The sequence below is a fragment of the Papio anubis genome, chromosome 9 (genome assembly GCF_008728515.1).
Source record: "Papio anubis isolate 15944 chromosome 9, Panubis1.0, whole genome shotgun sequence".
Classification (NCBI taxonomy): domain Eukaryota; kingdom Metazoa; phylum Chordata; class Mammalia; order Primates; family Cercopithecidae; genus Papio; species Papio anubis.
The window spans coordinates 25,271,047-25,297,939 of NC_044984.1; the positions used below are offsets into that span (position 1 = coordinate 25,271,047).

At 34.9% G+C, this 26,893-nt stretch overlaps 1 protein-coding gene across 3 annotated transcripts in view; it reads right to left on the reverse strand.

Annotated features, from left to right (window-relative positions):
- Positions 1–26,893, reverse strand: part of ITPR2 (inositol 1,4,5-trisphosphate receptor type 2) — a 491,137-nt gene that overhangs the window by 77,198 nt on the left and 387,046 nt on the right. For all 3 annotated transcript variants that reach the window (XM_009180421.4, XM_021923257.2, XM_009180422.4), the window contains 5 exons: positions 26,426–26,618; positions 23,505–23,630; positions 14,990–15,165; positions 6,057–6,221; positions 2,307–2,502 (listed from right to left, as the gene is read on the reverse strand). In XM_009180421.4, coding sequence (XP_009178685.1) covers positions 2,307–2,502; positions 6,057–6,221; positions 14,990–15,165; positions 23,505–23,630; positions 26,426–26,618 — 856 coding nt within the window. The remainder of the gene's footprint in view (positions 1–2,306; positions 2,503–6,056; positions 6,222–14,989; positions 15,166–23,504; positions 23,631–26,425; positions 26,619–26,893) is intronic.

The window sequence follows — 26,893 nt, forward strand, 5'->3', positions numbered from 1 at the left end:
TTTACCGTTCAGCTTTAGAACTCTCAACCTCTCCCCGCTGCTCCCACCAACTGGTTTTCTGATCTTTTCTTCTCATTCGCTAAAGAGTTGCATTCTTCTCTCCAAATTTCACTGGCTACCCAGGGGTGTTCTCAATAATGTCACTCAATATACATAGTCAACTTTGCAAATAAATAGTGTTCAATACATGAAAGAATAAACTTAGCTCTGTGTATCAATAGAGAGAATATATGGCATTAGAAATGAAATTTAAAATATTGTGAAAACAAGGGTGTTTTTCCTAGGGCATCATGTCATGTATAATCTCAATCTATGAAACAAATACTCTTAATCTAGGAATAATCAAGAGTTTAACTTTGTTAACTGTTCCCATATGCTGGGTTTTCATCGTATTTATAAAAGCTTATTTAACAGCATTCTATATGAATGTGCATATATTTTTAACAAAGAGCTTGAAACTTCTGGTTTACTGTTGTCCATTTTGTAAAAAACAAAAAAAGAAAAAAGGCATTTCTCCAAGGAAAATATTTATATTCATAATACAATGACAACCAAGTTACTTTTTAAAGAGCACAAAATATTTACCACTTGATTCATAAGACAATAACTGCTGCACACATTTTGAATTCATAAATTATGATTCAGCTTTAGACTCAATCTGTACTGAGTTACTCAATGTCATCATGCCTCAAATCTAGTAAGTAATTAATGTAATTAATGTGGAGGTTTTGGGAAGCAGACAGTCTATATATATATACACACACATACATACAAACACAGGTCCCTATATTTATACCTGTAAAATTCTGGGAAAAGTAACACTTAAGAAGAACAAGAAAGACAATAACAGAAAATACTTTATGTTCTTGTGAATAAAGAATAATACCTAGGTATAAAATTCAGGACAGTCTCAAGTTTAATAACTTCCAGTCCACATATATGATGTTTCCATTCTGTGCTTTGATGACTGAGACTTACTAATAGACTTAAATGCCATAATCTAAGAAAGATACTACCATATATCATCAATTTAGTAATTAAGAAATGTTTGTTAAAGGCAAGAGAGAATACCATTTGCCAGGCATCACTAATTAAATCCTAGTTTTAAATTTAATGGTTTGAGGAGAAAGAGTATCATATTTTGGTTTCCACTCTCTACAACCGATAGTCAACAGAATCACCCAGAGAAACCATTAGCAAAGTGCGGAACTATGATTTCTACCCAGCAAAGCAGGAGAGGAGAAAAAAGAATAATAAACTTCGGAAGCTTAACCAAAACAATACAAGGTAGGAAAGGGGGAAAAACACTTTAGAAAGCTCAATAAATAAAAAAATCAAAATAACACAGAGAGAATAAAGCCTAACACCACAGGAATCACACTGATTATAAATGGATGGTGTCTAACCAGTAGCAACAAAAATAAAGAGACTATAAAAATTCTGAAAGTCACACACTGATAGATTTGGCCCATTAAACTCAATATTTTGAGCATGTCTTCTTTGTTTTGCTCAATATTTTGAGCAAATTTCTTATGATCTGGTGGTTTCAAATCAAAGCATTTATCATTTTCAATTATTTAAGTATAATATTATATACTATGATCAAACATGTATGGAATAATGATTGTGAAGGATGCTAGCTGTTACTTTTGGGGAGACAGGGAAAAAGAGGAAGAAAAGATTTTTAAAGTTATTATCCTGCACTGAAGTTGTTGACTATCTTTTGGATAGGGGGGGTGTCCTCAGCTTTATTGAAACTTTTTTTTTTTTTTTTTTTTGAGACGGAGTCTTGCTCTGTCGCCCAGGCTGGAGTGCAGTGGCTGGATCTCAGCTCACTGCAAGCTCCGCCTACCGGGTTTACGCCATTCTCCTGCCTCAGCCTCCCAAGTAGCTGGGACTATAGGCGCCCGCCACCTCGCCCAGCTAGTTTTTTGTATTTTTTAGTAGAGACGGGGTTTCACCGGGTTAGCCAGGATGGTCTCGATCTCCTGACCTTGTGATCCGCCCGTCTCGGCCTCCCAAAGTGCTGGGATTACAGGCTTGAGCCACCGCGCCCGGCCTATTGAAACTTTTTACTGACACTGAGCTAGGATGATGTTTCTCGTGTATTTCCCTGTACACGCTGACAGCTAATATACAGCCTAAGAGTATTTCACATTCCTGACTCTTAGTAGTAAACAAACATATTCTCAAAGGAATAAAAGAAAACATTTCCTCCGTTCGTGTTTATCTGTAATCCTGTTAACAAGCTACACACAAGTCATATCTGCCATCAGAGAAACCTCATTTAGTGGTAATAGCAATACCTGTAACAGGAGTTCGGTTTTTCAGCCTATCAACTTCCATAGTGAAGTCATCCTTCAAAAAAAGGAACCCAATAATGGAAAACAGGTAGACGAGGATGAGAGCCAGGACTGCAGTTAGAATAATAGAGCGGCCATTTCGTGTGACACTTTTTATGACATTCAGCAGAGTCTCTTCTCTGTACACCAAATCAAAAAGCTACAAAGATACAGAAAACACTAATAAGAAAAGAAGGCATTGGAGGAAAAGGTGAACAAACATAAATATAATTACAAATACAAATGCAAACCATTCTAGTTTATATATAAAGAAATAACCTAAACCACCTTAAAATGAACCAAAGTATTTATTTCTTCTCCAGCTAGAATATATTAATAAACTGTTTTTCTGTAAAGATACATATAGCACAACATATAATGTGCATCTGTGGGTTTCATAACCAACATAATATCAATTTACTAAAACATTATAGAAATAGCTTAGTTTTACATTTGAATTCAGAAAAGTTATATTGTACTTTACCAACTGAGCTACTTATTCTTTATTTTTGGTCTTACTGATATTCTGCAGTTACTTCTGGAATATGTAAAATGGCTTAAGTGAGAATGCGAATTAGGTCCTCGTAAGTGATGAATAATTGAGAAATTCATTAAGTGTATTATTTAATCAAGGGATTAGAGGTGAAATTGTAAGAACAGTTTCATGAGTCTGATGCAGTGGGAAAAGTATGAAATTTAAAAATATTTGGAAAATGCAAACATCCTTCCTTAGTAACAGGGTATAATGAGGAAAAAACCTATTACTTTAGTATATACTTGGAAATGGAAGTACAAACAAAAATATAATATGTAATTTTGCTAATTGACTTTCTCTAATAGGTTACTACCTATTTTGTCTTCAGTAATAGAAAATCTACGCACTAGTCAAGCTCTGTGTTTGCAATCTGTAGTAGACACTAAGGACAATTTAATTTATTGCTACATTATAAAGTTGAAATTATACATTAGAAAGTACATGTTTATTATTAAAATCTGGTTAAATGCAATAAAATCACATTCACTTTTAGAAAGGTATAAATATCTGTTTGGAAATGAATAGTATTTTAAAAATTGGAATAATTGGAGTTTGTCTTCTATCTGTGGGCAGTAATTAGAGTTTCTGAACTGGCTGAAATGATCAATTATGTGTCATATACCCTTTCAGGGCCTTGGTCTATTTTTTTTCTGAGTACTGAGGGTTATACAGTTACTGTCCAATTTAATTGTAGTCTTGCAAATAATTGCTGTCTAGATATTAACTTGTTTGCTCACCTTAGGAAACTGCTATTTTATGATGGTTAATTTTTTTTAAAGTCTATTTTGCTATCTACTTACCTCCTGGAAGGAGCAGTCAGCTTTAGAAATAAAGTCAATATTCTTCAGTACAGACAAATTAACGAATGCACATTCAACTTCCAAATTGTCAACATTGTGGCCTATTAAATTTATTTAAGCAGAAAATTGACATAGTCGAGATTTTTCTTTAAGTTAACTCAGCAGAGGTTTAAAGAAAAAAAAATCTGGCAATGTGCTGTAGTTCAGCTCTAGAGAAGGTTTATAGCTTTCAGAAGCTCCTGGGATGCTTGCTAAAAATGCATATGCCTGGGTTCCATTCTAGGCCCATGGAATCAGAATCTTACAACAGCTGTTGACATTGGGCAGGCTGATTGTTCTTTCCATTTATTTCTGAAAACAAAATCTAGAGTGTGGTTTTTATTATTCTGGATAAAGGACTGACAATTTTGGGTACAACAGGGAATTAATATTCACATATTTTTCAAATATAAAAAATCTTTAAAAATATGCTTACATATGATTTTTGGTATTATGTATATTACAATTTTCTTCTAGTACTCTAAACATCAAAATAGACTATATACTTTTCAGAACCAACCCAATAAGAACAAACTAGCATCAATACGGTAAGATTTGAAAGATAAAAGACCAGAGGAAAATACAATTAGAAAATGGGGTTAATAAAAACATAAACATGAGTACATAATTTCACATGTTTTTCATATTATCTGATATGGTTTGGCTCTGTGTCTCCACCCAAATTTCATCTCGAATTGTGTCAGGGGAAGGACCTGGTTGGAAGTGACTGGATCATGGGGGTGATTTCCCTCATGCTGTTCTTGAGATGGTGAGGGAGTCCTCTGGAGATCTGATGGTTTTTAAAGTGGCAGTTTTCCCTGTGCTCTTCTCTCTTTCTTTTGCCACCATGTAAGACATGCCTTGCTTCCCCTTCAACTTCCACCATGATTGTAAGTTTCCTGAGGCCTCCCCAGCCATGTGGAACTGTGAATCAATTAAAACTCTTTTGTTTATAAATTACTCGGTCTCAGGTAGTATCTTCATAGCCATGTGAGAATGGACTAACACATTCTCTGTTCAATGGATCTTGGTATTCCTAGTCTCCCATACTATCCCTATCCATTTTATAAACAAGAAAGTTGAGCACAAAAGTATTATAAATTCATCAAATCCTATACATTAAATGGGTATAGCTTTCTGTATGTCAATCATACTTTAGTAAAGTGGTTTAAAAATTATAGAATATTACATGTCAGTCAGGTAAAAGTGCTGGGTATAATAGGACTTTTTATATCACAAACAGGTTAAAAAATGAACTTTTTCTGGTGAATCAGGGCAAAAAGAATTCATTTAGATTGTTAGAACAGAAAAAATATCTACTAATGAATAATCTAACTTAACTGCCTATAAGTTTATATGAAAATACAATAGACAAATCTACTCTTCACTGTGGCTCTTTCAAATGTTTGAGGGTATATGGAAAATTGGCCTCATTTCAGTCTTCTCAAATGGGTGTGCTAGATAATAGGGAGGCAGGAGGTGCTGGATTTGTCCCTCATGACTCAGCCAAATTTTTCAACAAAATGTTTTCAGATCTTTAACTTGTTTTCAGGGATCATCTCATTGGACAATGCTCTCCACTGCATGCCAACTATGAACTGGAAAGATAAATAAATTGTTCCTATAGCATCATGATGGTAACCTGGTAGTGCTTTTTAAGTTTCAAAATATTATCACATATGTGTATTGACTCCTCTCCTGGTTTATGGCTATAAACCAGTACATATGTAGGAAGGTAAATCAGAATTTTTTTAAAAAGCAACCTTTAGGAAAAAAAATCTGAAAGAGCTGCTTAATGAGTTAAATATATGTAGATAAGTTTAACAGCAATGACATATTAAACCGAAAACTAAAAGACTGTTCTTAAAACAACTGTCTTTTTGCTATGATTTTTTTTAATTCCCCTCATTTTACTTACATGCCATTCTAAAGGTACACATAATTTTTGATATTATAAATAAAATACAGTGATTTCAGTACCGAAGAAAATATACTCCTATTTTGTCTCCCACACTCTGTAGGAGAATCTTTAAATGTAAAGGGAAATATTAGTTGGCTGAAAGCAAAAGCAGCCCTTGTCATGTGAAGCCTGGGTCAAGAGGTGGGGTGACTGGTTGCTTCTCAGAGAGGAAATAAAGAACTCCACCACCTGTGTGGTTTCCCAAAGAAAAAAAGACTACGAATGATAATAATTCACGCTTTTCCTAGGAAATTCTAAAAATAACATAATTTGTCCTAAATGTCAGGCTTTGCTTAAAAAAAAATCAAAGGAAGAGGCATAAGAAGCAGCAGCATTGTGTACTTTTTCAGCAGTGATTGTCCACATAGCGATGTACTCACCAGGAAGCTATAGAAGAATTCATGGACAAAAAGGCCCAGCATGCAAACCAGGACATACGCCACGTGATAGAGAAAGGCCATATCCAGGATGACTGCTCGGTACCCACGGGTGAACGTGCCACGATTTCCAACAAAACTCACCAGAAATACAATTTTATTACAAAGCTAAAGGGAGGAAAGGATTAGAGATTACTGTCTTATTTATCCTGAAACTCACATGAATGAAAACTATTATTCATGAAGTCCATGACTTTTTGACATGGATGAAACTATTATTCATTAAAATCTATGAGTTTTTGACACGGATGAAAACTATTATTCATAAAGTCCATGACTTTTTTCATAATTTCTCATTTTATAGTCCTTCAGTATTGCTTACAAATTGGCAGGTAAACATTATACATGCAAAACTTGCATCCTTTGCAGCTTCAGGAAGAGAGAGAATGATAAGAGACTATGCAATCAAGACAGGTCTGGATTTAAATCTTGGCTCTTCCATTACTGTTGTATGACCTAGTCCATGCAGTTGAAGGACTTAATGGTTTACTCTGAAAAACTGGAATAAAAGAATTTCCACCTCATAGAACCCCTCAGATGATTAAATGATGTAATACGTATGAAGTCCTTAATACAATGACTCCTAAAAATATTACTTTTATTATATTTTTATAGTAACTGTAATATGTAAAATGTTTTTATTATGCTGTAAATATAACAGAAAAATATCTTTTCAGAAAATATCCAGAGAGCTGTTCTTGATTTTGTGTTTTCATTCTGGACTTTGTCTACTGAGTAGTATTTTAAACAAGTAAGTGATTAAAATTATTTTTGCATTTAATTTACTTTATATACATAGAAAATATAAATATACTTACATACCTGAGTCAAATTAATGTATGTATATATTTTCTAAGCCCTATGTGTGATAATAATTCAATAAACATTTTGGAGTGTTTATTACGCTTCTGACCATGTACAGTATTTATATTCAAACCACATTTTATATTGCCTTTTGTGGCATAATTTTGGAATGCAGAAATTGATACTGAGATCCTTTGGCAATAATAACGATGTGTGTGCACTGATTTATAAACTTAGCACCATCTATTTAGTTCTAGAATCACTGCAGTAATTATAAACCAAAGAGCCAATTTTGTGTCTTAGTCATCAAGGAAAGAATTACAGATTTCAAGGGTTTACAGTTTGCTCTTAATTGTTCCGAGTTCTTTAGGTTATCTAATGGAACCATATTTGTCCTTAAATGTCCAGTCCTAACTTTGGAAAAACAGGTTGCTCTTTGCAACATTGTTGATTTGTTCAATATATATTAACAAATTATGAGGAATGATTTTTAAATAACACAAGAAGGACCATAACACTTTGAAGTAGATGCAAAATTCAGGGGATTGGAAAACCTTTTCCTTTCCATTTCTGAAGTTCAAATCAGTACAGATGAAGTGAGAAATGGGTTACTACTACATGTTTTGAAGAGCCAACCAAATTAACATAGCAACTAAAAAGGCCAAAACTTTCCTAAATTTCTCCCCTGCTGATTAAGCATCCTCTCAATAATCAATGTTGTTACTTCATTCATGTCTTACTTCACTGTTTAGTGTTTCATCATCAATATTTTATGCTATTATTAAGGATAGCTGTAGCAGAATGGACGCCTTTATATTTTCAGCCCAAGAGCAGGTTTAATATTATAAGAACTTATTATTTTAAAACCCAGGAAATATATAAAAATGCTAATCTATATGACATATTTAACAATAAACACCCCTGAAAATGGTGAAAAAGAGTGTCCAGAAGAAGAATACTCAGTAGTTATTTAAATTGTTTTGAATGCCCATTATTATTTAAATTTGTACTATTTACCTTGATTCACCCACCAGAGTTCAATATGAAATAGAAATAAGTTGTATAAAAATAAAATTAATAAATGGAGTCATGAATTTTCAGAAAGATGAGTATGTTTAAGACACATTGTTTATATGATCTCTAATTCTCTAAATGAAATCATAAAAATGATGCAGAAAAACTATTTATAAGCTCCATATACTGAGGAAAAAAATACACTGAATTTAAATTATCAAAAAGAACAATACGTTTCATTTCTCAAATAATGCAAAAACAAGGCTACATTTCTTCCTAAAAGAGACTCCACCATTTTCACCTGAAAAATAAAGATTTGCCTTATTTGTTTTCAGGTTTTGGTTTTTGTTTTATTTTTGAACCTTGATCGAGAGCTTGACGAATAGATTCCTGTTCTCTTCACTAAGTCTTGACGTGGAGTGGAGTTGATACTGACAGTGGCGTCTACCTATTTCTGCTGAGATCAAAAACAGGGAACTTGGTGTCCTTTTGTTTTAAAGTGTTCATGTGAAGGGGAAATATGTGCAGGAATAAATGTTTTGGGTGGGAAAGAAGTTGAATTGTGAATTCTCCTTTCTTCATGAAATTTACAAATTGTTTTCATACAGATTTTTCCATGAAAGCTTGGAATATTTATGCCAACAATGAGCAAGTTGCTAAAACAGTTTCCCTTTTCATGTCATTAAAAAGTGGACATTGTCTAACCAGTTCTTCATTTGTCAATGCCATTATAGCAAGGGTCCATGTGGGTGACGAAAAGTGGATGGTGTGCCCAGGCAACTGGGCAAGATGGTCACAAGGCTCTTCTGAGCTGGTGCTAAGAGGTTCCTCAAGTCAACACACAAATGTCAATTTGAAGGACCATAACTGTCCTATATATATATTTTTTCTTACTCTGTCTATTATTCAAAGCCATCCCTGATACAGTTTTTGTTGGGGATGAGGTGAATTGTGTGATGGTGGGGAAAGGGATGGAATTGAAACAGCATCAATGCAAGCTTTGGGACAGTTTTTAAAAAATGATAATACACCATCCAAATGATTTACCAATAGGTCTTCTGAAAAAAAAGCAAAATTAATGTTTGTTTAATTAATGTATACTAAAGTAAGTTCATTACATTTATTTAAATTTACTTAAATTACCTATTTGCGAATTATGAAATCATTACTAATTATTTACTAAACAACTAAATTACTTACTAATTATTTACTAAATAATTAATATATTTAATTAAATTAGTTAACAATATAGTAATTAGTAAATAATTTAACTAATTAAACTATAAAGTATATATGAAAATACTACTTATTTAACCAATAATGTAACGATTATTACCGAATAATAATAAAATGCTACTTTATTGAATAATTTAACTAATTATTTAGTTAGATACTTTATCAGTTAAATAAGTTATTCAAGAAAGTAGTGTTTTCATATATACTTTATAGTTATTGATATGTCTTTGCAGGACTTTTAACAGTACAGTATAGTGGAAAGACACTGAATTCGAAGGCGGGTCATCTGGTTCCAGTCTTGGCTCTGCCACTAATTTCTTGCTTTGGTAAATCCTCCTGGTGTCTATAGGACTTTGTTTTCTCATATCTAAAATGAAATGCCTAGAAGGGAATAATCCTTAAGCTCCCTCATAGCTGTAGAATTCTATGTGATATCCTTTACATGTTACTATTTTACTTGATCACAGACATTTATAGCTGCTTTATCTTTGTCTTTACCTTATTCATTTGGTGTTATTTGGTACTCCGTCCCTGATCAAGAATTCTATCCCCATCTTACATTGTTCCTATGGGAAAACATGACCTATTTTTTAGGAATAAATCGTATAAGAAAAAGACTGTCTACTTATTTATTGAAAGGTAAAACTGAATTTATGATTTTCAACTCAATTACCATATTTTCATCAACCATGTAAGTTAAACTTCTTACTAAAAATGAGATGGTTAGATTCAAAAATCTCCATTTCAGGGGCATTACATCTAAGGCAGGACAAGGTTCTAAGATCAATGTGTAAGGCAAAATTTGCATGCAGTCAAAATCACCCTGGCAATCTCTTAAATTGCTGACAAAACAGAACAGTAAGCACAGGTCATGTAAATGGTAGTGTCTCTTACTAAATTCAGCTCATCCTACTTTAACCCCAACACTGCAGCAGTTTTCTGTTTCTGCAACTAGAAGTAGTTAGGAGCATTCAGTGACCATATTATGTGAAAAAGAGTGTGTGTGTGTCTGTGTGTGTGGAGAGAGAGACAGAGACAGAGAGAGAGAGAGAGAGAGAGAGAGAGAGAGAGAGAGAGAGAGATAAAATGAAAGTTGTTTACTCTGAATATATCATTGAATTTGTGTAAGTTAAATGAACGTACGGTGGAACTCAACCTCACAAATTAGCAGTAACATGAGGCCTCCCAGAAAGCTATCTACAGGTAAGTAACTAGGGACATTACCCTATTAAATCTGAACACAGTGGCTCATTGTTAGTAGACTAGCTATCTGCTAAGCTCCATTTGCTTCTTCTCTCTGCAAATGGTGAGACCAAGTTATTAAATGAATTACACATTTCCAGGTACTATTAGAAAGGAAAAATCATTGTAGATAAGAAGTTTAGAAGATATTAAAAGATCTTTTGCTGATATTTTACTACATTGTTATTTATTTAAAAGTCTGAACAACAAAAATTAATGGAGTGGTTAAACAGATTATATAACACCCATATGACTGGAAATAACAGTTATTAAAATGAGATTTACAAATAATTTTAATGGCATGAAAAAATATTAAGTGACCCCGAATTTATAAAATGTGTGCTTATATTTGTCAGAATAATATATTAATTTCCATTACCAATAACCAACAATGCAGTGCAGAGGGAAGAAAACTAGACTGAGTTATAAGATATGCTTTATAACTGAGAAAAAAACACTTGGATTTTTTGAAATATCTCAAATATTGAGATCACTTCTGTGACAAGGCAAACTAGTTGAAATCTAGACCAACTGCTAGTTTTAGAAATGAATGAAGACAATAAAAAAGAAGCCAGTACTAAGTGGTTGAGTAACATAACACAGGTTGAGGATTTTCCTCCCTCTTGATTCCTTTTCCAAAAATAAGACTTTCTGCATTGGCTTAACATTGTGAAAGACAGAGTCCAGAAAAAACTCCTCGAGAACCAAAACACAAATGTTTTTACAATCAGAATAAGAATGTTTTACAATTAAAGGGTGCTTCATCTATTATTACAGATAGTTGGTAAACAGCTGCTATTGTTACTATTCTATCATTATCACCGTTACTAATCTTTTCTAAATCTTTTCAACTCACCTTCTCAACAACCCAGTGAAGACAGATCAGGCTTTAGCATCTTCCCTTCACTAATGAGAAGAATGAAATTCAAAGTCTTGCTGATTTGCCTAAAGTCTAGAACTCGGATGGTCATTAAGGCAAAACTGTCAGGTAGATGTCGTCTTCTGTTTTTCTTATTTCTGATACCTATACTTTTAGCATTTATAGTTTCACCTCTTACACAATGCAAACTTTTAAGTGTAAATAAATTAAGTTAATAAATGTACTAAAACTTAAAGTACAAAATATGACTAATTGATGTTTTCATGTATTTATTTCCTACCTCCTGGGTAACAATAAACCATAGATAGCTTTGTAGTGAACTTGTTTTTTGGTTTTTGTTTTTTCCTTTTTGAGACGGAGTCTCGCTCTGTTGCCCAGGCTGGAGTGCAATGGCACGATCTCGGCTCACTGCAACCTCCACCTCCTGGGTTCAAGTGATTCTCCTGCCTCAGCCTCCTGAGTAGCTGGTATTACAGGCACAAGCCACCATGACCAGCTAAATTTTGTTTTGTTTTGTTTTGTTTTTGAAACAGAATCCCATTTTGTCACCCAGGCTGTAGTGCAGTGGCCTGATGTCAGCTCAGTGCAACCTCTACCTCCCGGGTTCAAGGGATTCTCTGGCCTCAGCCTCCCGAGTAGCTGGGACTACAGGTGTGCACGACCACGCCATACTAATTTTTACATTTTTAGTAGAGACAGGGTTTCACGATGTTGGCCAGGTTGGTCACAAACTCCTGACCTTGCGTGATCCGCCCACCTCAGCCTCTCAAAGTGCTGGGATGACAGGCATCAGCCACTGTGCCCAGCAGTGAACTTGTTATGTTAAAATGAAGGTAGATGATACTCACTAAAACATTTTTATTTTATTTTTTGTAGAGATGAGGTCTCACTATGTTGACCACGCTGGTCTCGAACTCCTGTCTTCAAGCAATCCTCCTGCCTCAGCCTCCCAAAGTATTGGGATTATAGGCATGAGCCATAGCACCCAACCTAAAACATTTTTATTAATCCACATAATATTAAAATTATAGATAAAACTTTTTTCTATCTATATCTACAATATAAAAATGACAATTATTCCATTGAATGTATTTATCCCAAATTAAAGTTGATTTTTTTTTTTTTTTTTGGTCAAAATACTCTGAGCAGCCAGACACAGTGGCTCATGCATGTAATCCCAGCACTTTGGGAGGCCAAGGCGGGTGGATCATGAGGTCAGAAGATCGAGACCATCCTGGCTAACATGGTGAAACCTCATCTCCACTAAAAATACAAAAAAGTAGCCAGGCATGGTGGCACGCACCTGTAGTCCCAGCTACTCAGGAGGCTGAGGCAGGAAAATTGCTTGAACTGGGAGGTAGAGGTTGCAGTGAGCCAAGATCACGCCACTGCACTCCAGCCTGAGCGACAGAGCGAGACTCTGTCTAAAAAAGAAAAAAAAAAATGCTCTGCGCTGGTAGACCATAATGTATCATTTGATTGTGCAAACAGATGTTCTATTCTGTGAAGGTCATTAGAGTCCCCAGATTTCTACAGTTAATAAGGGAGAGATGTGGCATATCTACATGTATATTCTTTCTCATAAATAAAGTGAAATATAAAACTTGCCTCTTCTATGAAGAGTCATTTGCTATAGCGGAATTATTTTCACCAAACCTGGCAAAAGCTATCTTCTTATCCTCTCCCATGAGGGGGAAAAATACACCAAATGTCTTTGGTTTCCCCTAATAGACATTAGAATGTTATTCCTTATCTCTTTAAATATTCTTGGTCCAAAAACAAAGAAAATGCAAATCGGTGAGTATGACACATCAACTTCTGGATGGCAAGAACCATTTCCTTTATCGTCTTGGTATTTTTAGTGTCTATTATATAACAGAGGCCCAGTAAATGATTATTATTTTTGGCCCAACTCTAGCTATTATTTCACTTTGTCAGACTCATATTTTTTTTTCACTTGGATTTATGTCTTCTTGAGGGCCAGTTACCAGTTTACAAATATTATTTGCTTCTTCAAATAATATAGTTCAATATGCAATGTATGTTTTTAAAGAAAAAAAAAGTCAAACACATAGGCTTAGAAAAATTTAGACAAATTCATGAAGATTCTCTAATTTGCTTGTTTGGTAATATGTGAAATTAGCTTATTTCCAAGGCATTGAAGGTACATGTTCAGTTCATGTAAACACCTTCTGAATGTTTCAATGCCAGCTGTTAAAGCAGAGAAACACGGAGCTGGGAAGGAGTAAGGCAGGTAGGATTACATTTATAAATGTGACAACTTCTCCCCTCAAGAAACTTACAGAATAATATATTTGGAATTTTACAAAATTCTTTACTGATAGACTTCTTTGTAGGTATAGTACACTTCCCTTCATTGACAATGATTGAGGATAATTGGCAATTTGGTTGCCTGAATGTTGTAGCTAATTGGGAGCTGTCAAATACATCATGTCTAATTTTTGAAGAATTGTAGTAAAATAGAGGTCAGAAACACAGAAACACAGAATTGGCCATATTAGCTCAGCTTTATAATTCTTGAAAGTTTGGTTGACTATTTTATTAGTTCATTTTAATAAATCAATATAATAAATACATTTTATTAATCAAATATTTGCTAAATATTACTTATTAAATCTTCGCTAAATATTAAATATTTATTACTAAATAAATATTTGCTATATATTTTACTTGCAAGCCACTGTAAATATATAAGAATACAAAGATAATTGTTCACTTATTCATTCACTCACTCATTAATTTATTTATTTAGGAAATATTTACTGAGCACCTATAATGTTCTTGATATTGAATGATCAATCCTTAAATATAGTAAAATGTAGTAAGGGAGATTAGTCCTAATTACAGATACCAGAATATAGGACATTACATTGGAAACCCAGGAAAAGATCAAAAGTGCCTAGGTATTCAACATATAGATTAGCAATACTTATTTTCTTACCTGGCCGTTTGTTATTTCATCAGCCTGATGGTTTTACCTTTTAATATCCCTGTATGGCTGTGCCATGCATAACGTTGGGTAGTCCCTTCAAAATTGTATTTCTCGGGTAAAATTATTTCTATAAATGTATCACTTGCTTTTTGAAATACTACTACTCTGGTTTACTTATTCTAAACTCACCTAACTCAAGCTTAACAATGTGCTTCCTTATTCTAATATTTCAAAATTTGGTAAAAAAATTCATCATATCTATTCATCAGTTTATAAAATTTGTTCACATAAAAAGAACCCAATTTAGTACTTTCTCATATAGAAATCCTTTTTCTTAGGTCATTTGATGAAAGGTGATCACTTTCAAAATTCTATTGAACATAATTTAATCTTTTTTGGATGATTTACGATGTCACTTTGGAATATTAACAATGGCTCAGTCATTTTTGTCAATAGCTGTGGGTACAGGATGCAGAATGCATTAAAATTGGATTGGATTAAATTGATGGCAGAACTGGGTCATTCCCCAAATGTTACTTTCTTAAATATAGCAGTCTTTTATCTGTCATTTTTTCTTTCACTCTAAATTAAAAAAAAATGTACAAATCATGCTCTGGTTAATTTAGATTTATAATAAATTAGAATTCACCAGGCACACATGAATGAAAAGCATATAGTTATACTTTTATATTTCATACATTTTTAAACTAATTCTGTAACAAGTATAAAGCTAAGTAAAGTACTTACATTAGCTGCACCAAGAAGTATTAAGGTAGGCCCAAGACCTATTGTGTATATTGATCTGAGCATTATTGATACAAGAAACGGCCGAATACCCACAGGCTTGGAGAAGAAAAACAGCATAGATGTGCAGATCGCAACTGCTATCCAAAGAAGAACCGAGAACAATGGAGAAAGTGTACCTGTAAAATGTGGAAAAAATGTATTGTTATTAAGAATAAAACTAAAAAATGCTAAAATATTTGCTGCTCTACTTTATATGCTATCATTAAGTCAAAGCCATAATCCACTAAATTTCAAAATGACCCCATCTACATTCTTCATATTTCAAGGAAATGTCTTTGAACACGTTACTCATTATTACATTTCCAGAAAACCTGTGATTACTTTCAAGCTACTTAAACACTCACTAATGTTCCTTTTATTAAGTCAGACAATTGTTCATCTTTCTCTCATATGAGGATGATTCTTTAAATACTTTTGATAGACATCTCTCTCAGGAACCTTAATTCAAAGTTTATGGTTAATGACCATTAGTTATATAGCTAAATCATTAAAAAATTGAATTCATACCTTGCTTTGTCCTATTAGTATCAAGTTTCCATATTCTAGATTCCTCTGAAGAATGTAGTAGAATAACCTTTATAAAATAGACACACACTTTAACTGCTAAACACACACGCATAGATATGTGTATGAATATGCGCAAGAGTGTGTGTATTTGAAGGCCAACTCAACTTCTAAATAAAATGGTTAGCTATTTAATCATCAGAAAATTCACATTCCAAATGTCTTAAAAAACAAACTCCGTTACATATAAGATTTCTTAGAAACTCCCCAAAAGAGAGGCTCAAAAATATTCTTTCTTTAATAAGTAGTACAATTCATTGACATTTGCACTGACATGTGCATTCAAGGAATCCTTTCCTGAAGGTCACGTGGTGCTGCATTTGCAGAAGTAAATTAAGAGGCAACATTCTTGGGCTGATTGGATCTGCTCTGGGGCCTCAAATGCATGTCTATAGGCTGACATAGAAAGGAAACAACAAAATGGAGATTTTCCACTACGTCCTCTGGTAAATATTCAATAACAGTCTTATTCTTTTGGCCACACCTCTTATCTTTATTTATAAAATTTGCTACTGCATGCAAAACACCTCAAGGACTTGGTGTGCATAGCTTTTGTACTGTCATCAAAACTCTGGGATTATTCGACTCCTTTAATGAATTCTGTATAAAACTCTTAGTTTACAGTGTGTGCTAACATCTCAGAAATAGGCAGGAAGATCCTGCTAGTTGTTAAAAGACAAACAAAAAATCAGATAATGAACAGCATTCATTTAGACATGTTTACTTTTGCAAGGTTTGTTCTTATGCTGTCTCTGAAAGCACATAATGATGAAAGGAGGTTGGGAAGAGAGATGTGATATTCCCCCCTCACCAAATTTATAATCTCATAAGATTAATTTGGAGATGGGGAAAGAAAAAGGGTAAACTGCTCTGAAAGTTACCTTCAATTCCTGTCCTCTGGCAATGCTAACATACATGTACCCTACTCGCATTTACGATGATGTTGGCTTGTAAGCACTCTACATCTACCAAAATACAGACTGACCACCAACTGCCTTGACCTCACAGATCTCAAACAGCCATAGAGTAAATAATGCCTTCAACTTTCTCTCTTGCTTACTGGGACTTGAGACTCCATCAGAATGTAAACTCTAAAAGGATGAGGACCATCCCTAGGCTTATCGCCATGCCTGTTACACAACAACAAATAAAAATTTGTTGATTGAGTAAATAAACAAAAATATATTCTGTGAGTTTGTTTTGAATAAATAACTAAGTCTTCAGTTATCAACTCCCCAAGCCACACAGCTTAGGTTTTAAGTTCACTAGAACTGACAACATCTTCAAGGCACATTTACATCTGACTTTTCAGCATAATTCATAAGCAATGTCTTGGTGACATTCTTATTCTAGAATAATTTGGCACAGATAGTCACATTGTGCATTGTCACTAATTCCTGATAAACTATCTACCTCTTTACTATTCTTTTCAAGACAATATCTGGTTTGCTGAGATTTTCCCTTGATCAAACAGAAATTATAGTCATACAATTAAAATTGGGTGTTTGATCCCTTTGTGAAAAGGACTCAAAGAATGTCTAGTATAGTAGCTAGCACATAGGTTCACACTAAATATGTATTTGAATGAATAAACTCAAAAGTTATTTAAAACAGCTATTGACGGGCCAGGCGCGGTGGCTCAAGCCTGTAATCCCAGCACTTTGGGAGGCCGAGACGGGTGGATCACGAGATCAGGAGATGGAGACCATCCTGGCTAACACGGTGAAACCCTGTCTCTACTAAAAGATACAAAAAACTAGCCGGGCAAGGTGGCGGGCGCCTATAGTCCCAGCTACTCGGGAGGCTGAGGCAGGAGAATGGCGTAAACCCGGGAGGCGGAGTTTGCAGTGAGCTGAGATCGCATACTGCACTCCAGCCTGGGCGACAAAGCGAGACTCCGTCTCAAAAAAAAAACAAAAAACAAAAACAACAGCTATGTTTATAATTCTCTTCTCTAAGAATGATCATATTGGTTTCTATCTGAAGATTCAATGCTAAAAAGAGAACTGAAGTCTCCCTGACAAACTCTAGAGAAGACAGTGCAGATTTTCTTTGAGTCTGGCACAAAGTCTTGCTCGCCTGGCTAAATTTTGTATTTTCAGTAGAGTTGGGGTTTCACCCTGTTGGCCAGGCTGGTCTCAAACTCCTGACCTCGGGTGATCTGCCTGCCTTGGCCTCCCAAAGTGCTGGGATTACAAGCATGAGCCACCTAGTCCAGCTGACAGTACAGATTTTCAAAGCCATTCTTTTCCCATTTCTCTCCTTAATACTCTATATATGTATCCATTTTCTATAATAAGCATGATATTATTTTAATAATACAAAAAGTTTTATAATTTACCCTATACATTTATAAATCTTAGAAAGTATTAAGTTTATCCTTTATGAAAGAAAATCCAGAAAGCAAAATTGCAAGCTTCAATCCAGTTCACATCATGGAGCTCTGCTATCTACCTCATGCAGACTCTATAATTTCCTGTACAGAACATGTTGCTTCTTAATTCCCTGTTTCTCTCCATCCCTCTGTCTCCCAAGTAGCCTTATGAGATCTTTCTGTTTCCTCTACCTCAGTCCAGCTAAAGTAGATATCCACTCAGAAATCCCTGGGTGGCCTTTACTATTGTGCCTTATTCATTTCTTGGTCCCTTAACTAGACTGTGAACTCTTTGAGGACAAGGACAAGTTTACTAATCTTTGTATTTTACAATCTTTGTATTTAACAGTACCTGGCACATAGTGGCACTCCATCAACAGTTAAGTTGAAGGAATTGAAATCACCATGAAGAACTCATTTTCTTTAACACAAAACACTTGATGGAAAAAAATAATTACACTACAAATTTTAATATAATTTAAAAAAATCACATGCTATCTTGGTATAAGGAATTCCCATGGCATCAATTTTCTCCACTAACTAGTCTGCCTTTGCCAAATGAAATCCAGGATAGGGGTATCTGGCGTGGCAGCCATCAGCTTCTGAGTGGACTCCCAGGACATTCCCAGCACCAGAAGCTGCTGCTTCAGCCACAACCAGTGTAGCCTCATTCCTCAACATTGGCACTTTTCCTTTTTAGAGAAGCATATGATAAACAAACGCCACAAAAATCAATCAGCCAAAGAAACCCAACCCAAAACCTTTAGCCATAAAAAATAGGCCCTGTACTCCTGAACAAATTGAAACCAAACTCTTCAAAGCCTGGCAATTAAAGGAGATTCTCTATCTGCAGTAGAGGGTGAAGAGTGTCCAACAGGCTGGTCCTCTGATAATTATCTCTGCCTTAAATGTCTCCTTTTGGTTACTGTACCCCACTACCTGGTTGAGGAGGGAAACTACTCTCTCAGTTAATATCATAACCCAAGTGTGAATCAATTATTTGAGCACAAGAAAATCCTAGCAGTTCAGGTGTTCAGAATGGAAAATATACTTGGAGGAAGCATACATGGCTCCTTCCCTCTGCCAATCCCTCTGTTCTCACCACCACATTGGTACCAGCATGTATTAGGATCTGGGGTTAGAAGGGTGGCATATTTTAAGCAGAGCTCTTTTTTTGTAGTGCAAGACTTATCAGCTGATTTCATAATCAGCTTCTACACCGAGTCAAGGAACTTCAGGGTTGGACAGAATCCTTACATTTATTATTATTTTTTCTTTTTTAACTTTATCCTTTACCTAGATTCCCCAAATGTCAACACCTCATATAACCACATTACAATGATCAGTATCAGGAAATTAACATTGATAGACCACTTTTATCATCTATCTAGTCAAAGTTGGTCATTTGCCCAATTTATGTCCTTCTTCTGAACCAGGGTCACACACGGGATTCAGTTGTCATGTCTCTTTAATATCTTTTAATTTGGATAGTTCCTCAATCTTTCTTTGTCTTTCATAAGCTTGACACCTTGAAGAGTACTGGCCAATTATGTCGTAGCATAGCCCTCATTTGGGGTTTGTCTGAAATTTTCTCAGTTAATTCATTTTTGGAAGTGATTGTCAGTGATTGTATCAGGAGGCACGTGATGTTGCTGGGTTTCATTACTGGTGCCATTAATGCTGATCACTTAGTTAAAGCGATTTCCCCCACTTTAAAGTTATTATTTTTCCTTTCATAATTAAGTATATTGTGGGGAGAGACTTGTACATTATACACAGGTTATATACTTTTAATCATATGGTCACCCATTAATTTTAGCATCCATGGATAATTTTTACTACTGTGATGTTTGCCAAATGGTGACATTCTATTTCCATCATTCTGTCTGTATTTTATTAATTGGAATACAATTATTAAAAAAGAGCTTTCTCTTTCCACTATCAACAGGAACTCCTGGATTCTTATTTTATGCTATGGGAGATAATGTGTCACTGTCAATAATCTTTTTCTCTAAATTTTCTCATATTTGACCACCTGGAGACCTTTCAAGTTGGATCCCGGGTTCTCTGACATGTCTCCATCATTTTTAAGCACTTCTTGAAGGAATTTTCATCCATCTTTAATCTCACCCATCTCTAAATCACTTCATAGTGGCCCTGGCAAACAGTTGTTCAGCCTGTTAGACCAAATCCAGCATCAGAGAACCTTCACCACCAGTACAGAGCTTTCTTCCTCCAGACAATTCTGATGGCCAAGTGTGTGTAACAGTCTTAGCTCTGTTTCCTCAGAATTCATAGCTATGCAGTGTGCAACAGATTAAGACTAAGCTAATCCTGACCAAAATGTTAACCTTATTCATGGAGCTCATTAAATTAAATAACTCATCCAGAACTATAACCAGATGACCCAGACATAACCTTGGGGTTTGACATTGCCAAAATGGCAGCTCATGCCTTCCCTTGCCTCAAAGCACCACATCCACTTAAATATCCTAAGCTGAGGCTCTACCTTGGTTACTGCTGTTAACTGCTGTCTAGTCCTTTTCCAGAAGTAAAGTCTGCATCTGCACCTGATGATAGCGCACCATGTCTTCCAGCGTTGGGTTTGTTAGTCCTATTTCCAGGACTAACAAACTTATACCTCCCATAACTAGGAGAAAATTGATGCCATGGGAATGTCTTATACCAAGATAGCATGTGATTTTAAAAAATTATATTAAAATTTGTAGTGTGATTCTTTCTTTCTGCCAAGTGCTTTGTGTTAAAGAAAATGAGTTCTTCATTTTCAATTTCAATTCCTTCAAATTGAAATTTGGTGATTTCAATTCCTTCAACAACTGTTGATGGAGTGCCACTATGTGCCAGGCACTGTTAAATACAAAGATTTTACCATCTTTGTATTTTAAAAATTACAAAGATTAGTAAACTTGTCCTTGTCCTCAAGAGTTCACAGTCTAGTTAAGGGACCAAGAAATGAATAAGGCACAATAGTAAAGGCCACCCAGGGATTTCTGAGTGGATATCTACTTTAGCTGGACTGAGGTAGAGGAAACAGAAAGATCTCATAAGGCTACTTGGGAGGCAGAGGGATGGAGAGAAACAGGGAAGTAAGAAGCAGCATGTTCTGTGCAGGAAACTATAGAGTCTGCATGAGGTAGATAGCAGAGCTCCATGATGTGAACTGGATTGAAGTTTGCAATTTTGCTTTCTGGATTTTCTTTCATAAAAGATAAACTTCATACTTTCTAAGATTTAAAAATATATAGGGTAAATTAAAAAACATTTGTATTATTAAAATAATATGTTTATTATAGAAAATGGATACATATATAAAGTATTAAGGAGAGAAAATGCTCCTCCCGTCCCACCATTAATGGGTAAAGAATGTCTTTGAAAATCTGTTATTTCAAGTCCTTTTTCAAGGACCAGTTGCACCAGCAATACCTGGTGAGCTTATTTAAAAATACATATTTTTGAACTCTAATTACAAGGCAAATCTTCAGCCTCAGTTTCTTCATCCATAAAAATATTCTTCATCCATAAGGATATTCTTCCTTCATAAGAATACAGATTTGTCAGGAAGATTAAGTGAAATGTATGCGAAGTGCTTAGCATTTTCCCTGACCCAGTCTAAGTGGTGAACAACCTCCGCTGCTGTTATTATTAGTAGTATTACTTTTATAACTATTATTGGCCAGGCAAGTGTTACAAATACCATGTGTTCTGCTTCTCCTGAATGAGTAAAGAGCAACTGCCCAGAGGGGTGGCATTTCCCATCACTCTTATATTTCATGTACAATAGGTGGCAGCAGAGCCTACATACATTGGCTCCAGTGGTCAAGAAAGGGAGATCATGGAATGGAACTCAAGGGAAATCAGGTCCTGTATGAAGAAGGGGTGCCTGTTAATGACATGCTTCCAATCCATGGAGAAAGATCCTAGATTGGACACAAAAGGGTTAGCCTTCTGCTCTAAGATCTGCCATTTTTTAGACTTTCTGGACTTCCATCTGTTCATCTGTCAAATGAGTGCTTGATATTAGATGATTTCCAGAATTGCTTCCTTTTTTAAGACTTTATGCTTCTACTAACTGGGACTCTATAATCTTGTCCACATTCTGTGTGCTGATGATAATGATTTATCATTTCATGCTGGACTTCTTTCCTCCCAAGAGTTATATTCCTCTATGCTAAGAGTTTATCACTAAAGGAGACTAAACATAGTGAAGAGAAAGCCGTTTTTACTTCCTGGTGAATGTGCAGTTGCCCTATAATGGGTGGCCAAATATGTGCTACATTTTCACTGCTGTTTAACTCACACATCCACTCCATTGCTTGATATTCTTCTTTTATTCTGGGTATGCCTTCCAAAAACAGTAGTTATCCATGACTACTCAGATTACAGCTAAAGTTTAGAACTTTGATATCTATGTTACCTGCAATGAACCTGTAAAATAGCAAATGACTTTTGGGCTCCCATTTCCTTTCCTTGCCCACCCCCAGTTCATCTGAAATAGGCTGAAATACCTGTTGCTCTTATCATACTCTCTTTCCACGAGGCTTCCTTCTGTAGTACAAATATGTACCTTTTAAACAGAAACCACCACCACTGAACTTTATTGAAGGTTTATCAGGTACTATTCTAAATGCTTTACCTACAGCATCTCATTAAATTCTCACAGTAATACCATGAAATGATGAGACGCAAAAGCACTGCATTGTTATTATTAGCTGATTTCTCCATCTTTTCCTCCAAGCCATTCTTTCCATGTCCATTCCAAAGTTATTTACCAGACTGTAGCCCAAACCTGTAACATACTTCCCATGCTCTCCACCAAACTTACACAAAACTTACTTCCCAAAGTCTCACGATTCAGTATATTTCTCTTATATTTCTAATTTCACCTAAAATGGTATACTTTCTCATTTTTGTTTCTGTATTATTACTTTAATAATATTAGTTTCATATTCAGTACCCTTTATTTCCTATTATTGTCTTTTCATATGCTGTTCACTTTTGAAACCTCAGATGACAAACATTTAATTATCTTAAGAATCCCTGACTTTAGTATAGAATTAAAAATTATTTCTAGATTACATGTATGCTCACTAGAGAAACTTGAGACAACACAGAAAACAAAGAGAGTAAAATATAAATGCCAGCATTTAGATAACAATAATTAATATTTGGGCACAGAGCTGTCATTTGCATAATTGAGATGATACAGTATAAAAATGTTTGGAGTCGTAACAATTAGGTAGAAATGACAAATCTTTTCATTGCTTTATTTGCCAAGATATAATATAGCTCTAATAACAATTGTGTATACGAGCTTTTTAAAAAATAACAATTCTATTGACCACACTTTTCTGCCTATTCTATTTACTATCATAATCTACTTCCAACAAGTATAGAAAAATCCATTTAACAGGAATGAAACTATTCTTATTCTGAAGCTCTAAATAGTTAAGTGGAAACTTTAAAATATTTATCTTTTAAGGAAAAACGAGCACTTGCCTTCATCTCCATCATCCCCGAATGGGTAGAAGAGAGCAACAGCTAAATTGATGAACACAGCCAGGTTGAAGGAAATGCTCCCCCAGAGAGAGATGTGCCTCGAGAACCAGAACAGTGCAGGGTTATCTAGGAAATGAGAGGCGTAAAGGAGCAGAACAGAAAAATAAATTTTGGTTTCAACACATGAGGCTTACCAAAACAATATTTTACTAAATGCATCATTTTTGTAAACTATTATAAAAACCTATTTAAATAAATATTTGACTTGAGTAAGTTTATTAAAAACAATCAGAACCATAAAGGAGTGAAATTTGATTCCTTTTTTCATCCTTCAGCCAGTTTAGGCCTAAACTACTGCAGAAGGGCGAGGAATTTTGCAATCGCTAAAGGTGGTCAGAAAAGGTGATTCTGTAATAATTCTCTGTAATCTATCTGCAGAGCAGTTTAGCAGTTGCCTGGGGTCCCTTTTAATGAAATGATATACTTCATTGTATAATTTGGTAGTATTGATAAATTGGTCCCACTCCCATGCCTTAAAGTCAAATAAAAAAACTCCAAACCCATAGCACAGATATATTTCTAATGAAAATTCCTATGACACAGTCACAGTTAGCTGAAACTATGAAACCTAATCATGAGACATAGTACTCCTGACAGGGAACTAGTGATTTATAATATTATCTACATTTTAAACCTTAAATCTTCCTAAGAACTTGTTGGGTTTGAAACAGCAGAAGAAAATGAGCACTACAATAAAAACTGCTAATAAGTGGAACAGGCTTTGCTGAATATATTCAACAAAGGACTCTGTGTCTGTCATCAGAAATGAATTACTAAATGCATCAATCGAATACAGTTTACATTAACCAAAAATTAGTTCTTTCCACCTCTGTTAAATAACTGAACAGATTTGTAATGCATGTAAGTTTGAATGAGAGCCAAACTTACTAGCCTGCCCTGGGCACTCACATGGCTCCTATAGGTCTTGTTCATTCTCTAACTTTTAAAAACTTAACACCAGAATTAAAAAATTTAAGTTAATCAAGGGGAAAGGCACATTGATTTTCAAATGGAAATGATAAACTTCATAGATAAATCCTGTGAATTTCAACCTAGTGCCTATTGCCTACTTACAAACTGTACTTCTCTTCAGTACATCTTGTTTTCCTTCTCTTGGAAGGGAACATTCCAATGCTGAAATATGCTATGATTAGCTATGCCATTTAATTGACTAATGTACCATAAACTGTAAACATCTGCATCTCCATCATTCCTCAATTAGGAGTCCTCGTTTTTAAAGGTAGACTATTAAGACAAAATTAGAAGATGTTGATGCATGCATTTGTAATCACAAATCCTCACTATTGAATCCACCAAATGAATTAGATTCTGCCTATGGCCTCATAATAAGCTGCTCCCAAATTTTAAAGTAAAATGTACATTGAAAATTATTTTAAGAATTAATTTTTGGTAAATGACAAAATACTTATTTTTTTTAAAAGCACAGACCCCCCCCCAAAGCACTAGTTCAGTATTCACTTTATTGTCAAGGAGAAAATATATGTGTTTTTTGTTTTGTTTTGTTTTTTGTTTGTTTGTTTGTTTTACTGAGACAAAGTCTCGCTCTGTTGCCCAGGCTGGAGTGCAGTGGTGCAATCTTGGCTCACTGCAACCTCTGCCTCCTGGTTTCAAATGATTCTTCTGCCTCAGCCTCCCAAGTAGCTGGGACTACAGGCGCCCGCCACCACGTCTGGTTAATATTTTATATTTTTAGTAGAGACAGGGTTTCACTGTGTTAGCCAGGATGGTCTCAATCTCCTGACCTCATGATCTGCCTGCCTCAGCCTCCCAAAGTGTTGGGATTTACAGGCATGAGCCACCATGCCTGGCCACAAAATGTATGTTTTTAAAATGCTCCAAATGAAATTGTGTCTTCATATGTATTTTAGACACCCAAAATTTTCACTGAATTCCATAAGGCTCTACATGGTAAATTGCTAAGGGAGAATAATTTTGATTTTTAAAAAAACATTCTGTTTTAAAAGCCTGAAAATGCATACCACACCCCTATACCTAAAGATGATATTTCTCAAGTACCACTCGAATTCATAAATCATACCTACTAAAGTTCCTGAAAACTAGCATAATGAAATACTGTTGAATAGAAGTATTGAGAACATATCCTGTTTGTCTAGAAAACTCCAAGGGACTGAAAAAGACCTACTCAAGAGTTTCCCCCATTGACTTTTGTGAAAAACTCATGAGATCCCTTATCTTGGAAAATAAACTAAAGTTTATTTAAAAATTCTAAAATTTTAAATTTTAAAGTCAGTGTTTCCTAATAGATTTGGGACCTAAGAGATAAGTCATGGGAACTGCACTAAACTGATTTTTTAACTGGAATATTATAACATTGCTCTATTTAAATACAAGTGTCATGACATGTACAGCTTGTTTGGTGAGGGGAGGTAAAGATCTGTTCAAAGAAAGACTTACTCTCAGCAAAACATGAAACAATCCCCTCAATCTCAGGACAATAGAGGAAGAGTGTGCAGGAGCTGATGTCTCTCAGTCCTATTCACTGATAGGCCAGTCAGGGCCCACTCACGGGCTTCAAACCTGCAGCTGTTCAACATTTGAAAACGTACAGCTGCAACCCTGCATTTCATAATATTTATTAAAAAATGGGATCATCATGAAGAGTTGATGTAATTAGTTAGGGCTTTCTGTTTTCCTTAAGCTGCAGGTGTCTTGGCTCCAGTGGTAGACTAAGCGGACACCCTTAAGCCTGAAAGTGATTTCAGTATGTCAGACTGGCAAGAAATTAAAAAACAATTTAAATGAGCTGCATCATGTGTCCCAAAGTACCAAATTATCTACCACTGCTCACAAAACTAACCATTTCAGTTTACTGTACTTACTCCTGATTTTCTTTTGCCACTTCATTTCATTGTAGAGATCTTCTGTTTGCTGGAAAAAGTCATTCACTTTACTTCCTTGTTCATCCCTTTCAGTTGTATTGAACACACGGCACTTGGATTCTCGAGTGAGGTATTCACATATATTGGGGACAGGAAAAACTATTTGTTCCATGGTCCTATCATGCCGGACAATCTGAAAACATTAATTTGCATTGTTTTTAGCCTTTTGGACACCTCAGCCTTAGACTTGCTTTTGTTTTTAAAATGAGTTTGAAGATGATGTTTTATGAACTCAGTTGTGAAAAAATATGCCAACTTGAAATATCTGAAAGAACCCTTTTTACTATACTACTTTGCATTTTTCTCTTAAAAAAGAGAAATTAATTGACTAATATATGAAAAACACTATACTTTGTTTAAAATAACAAAAACTAAAAACCTTTTATTCTTTCTGGGTTAGCATTATAC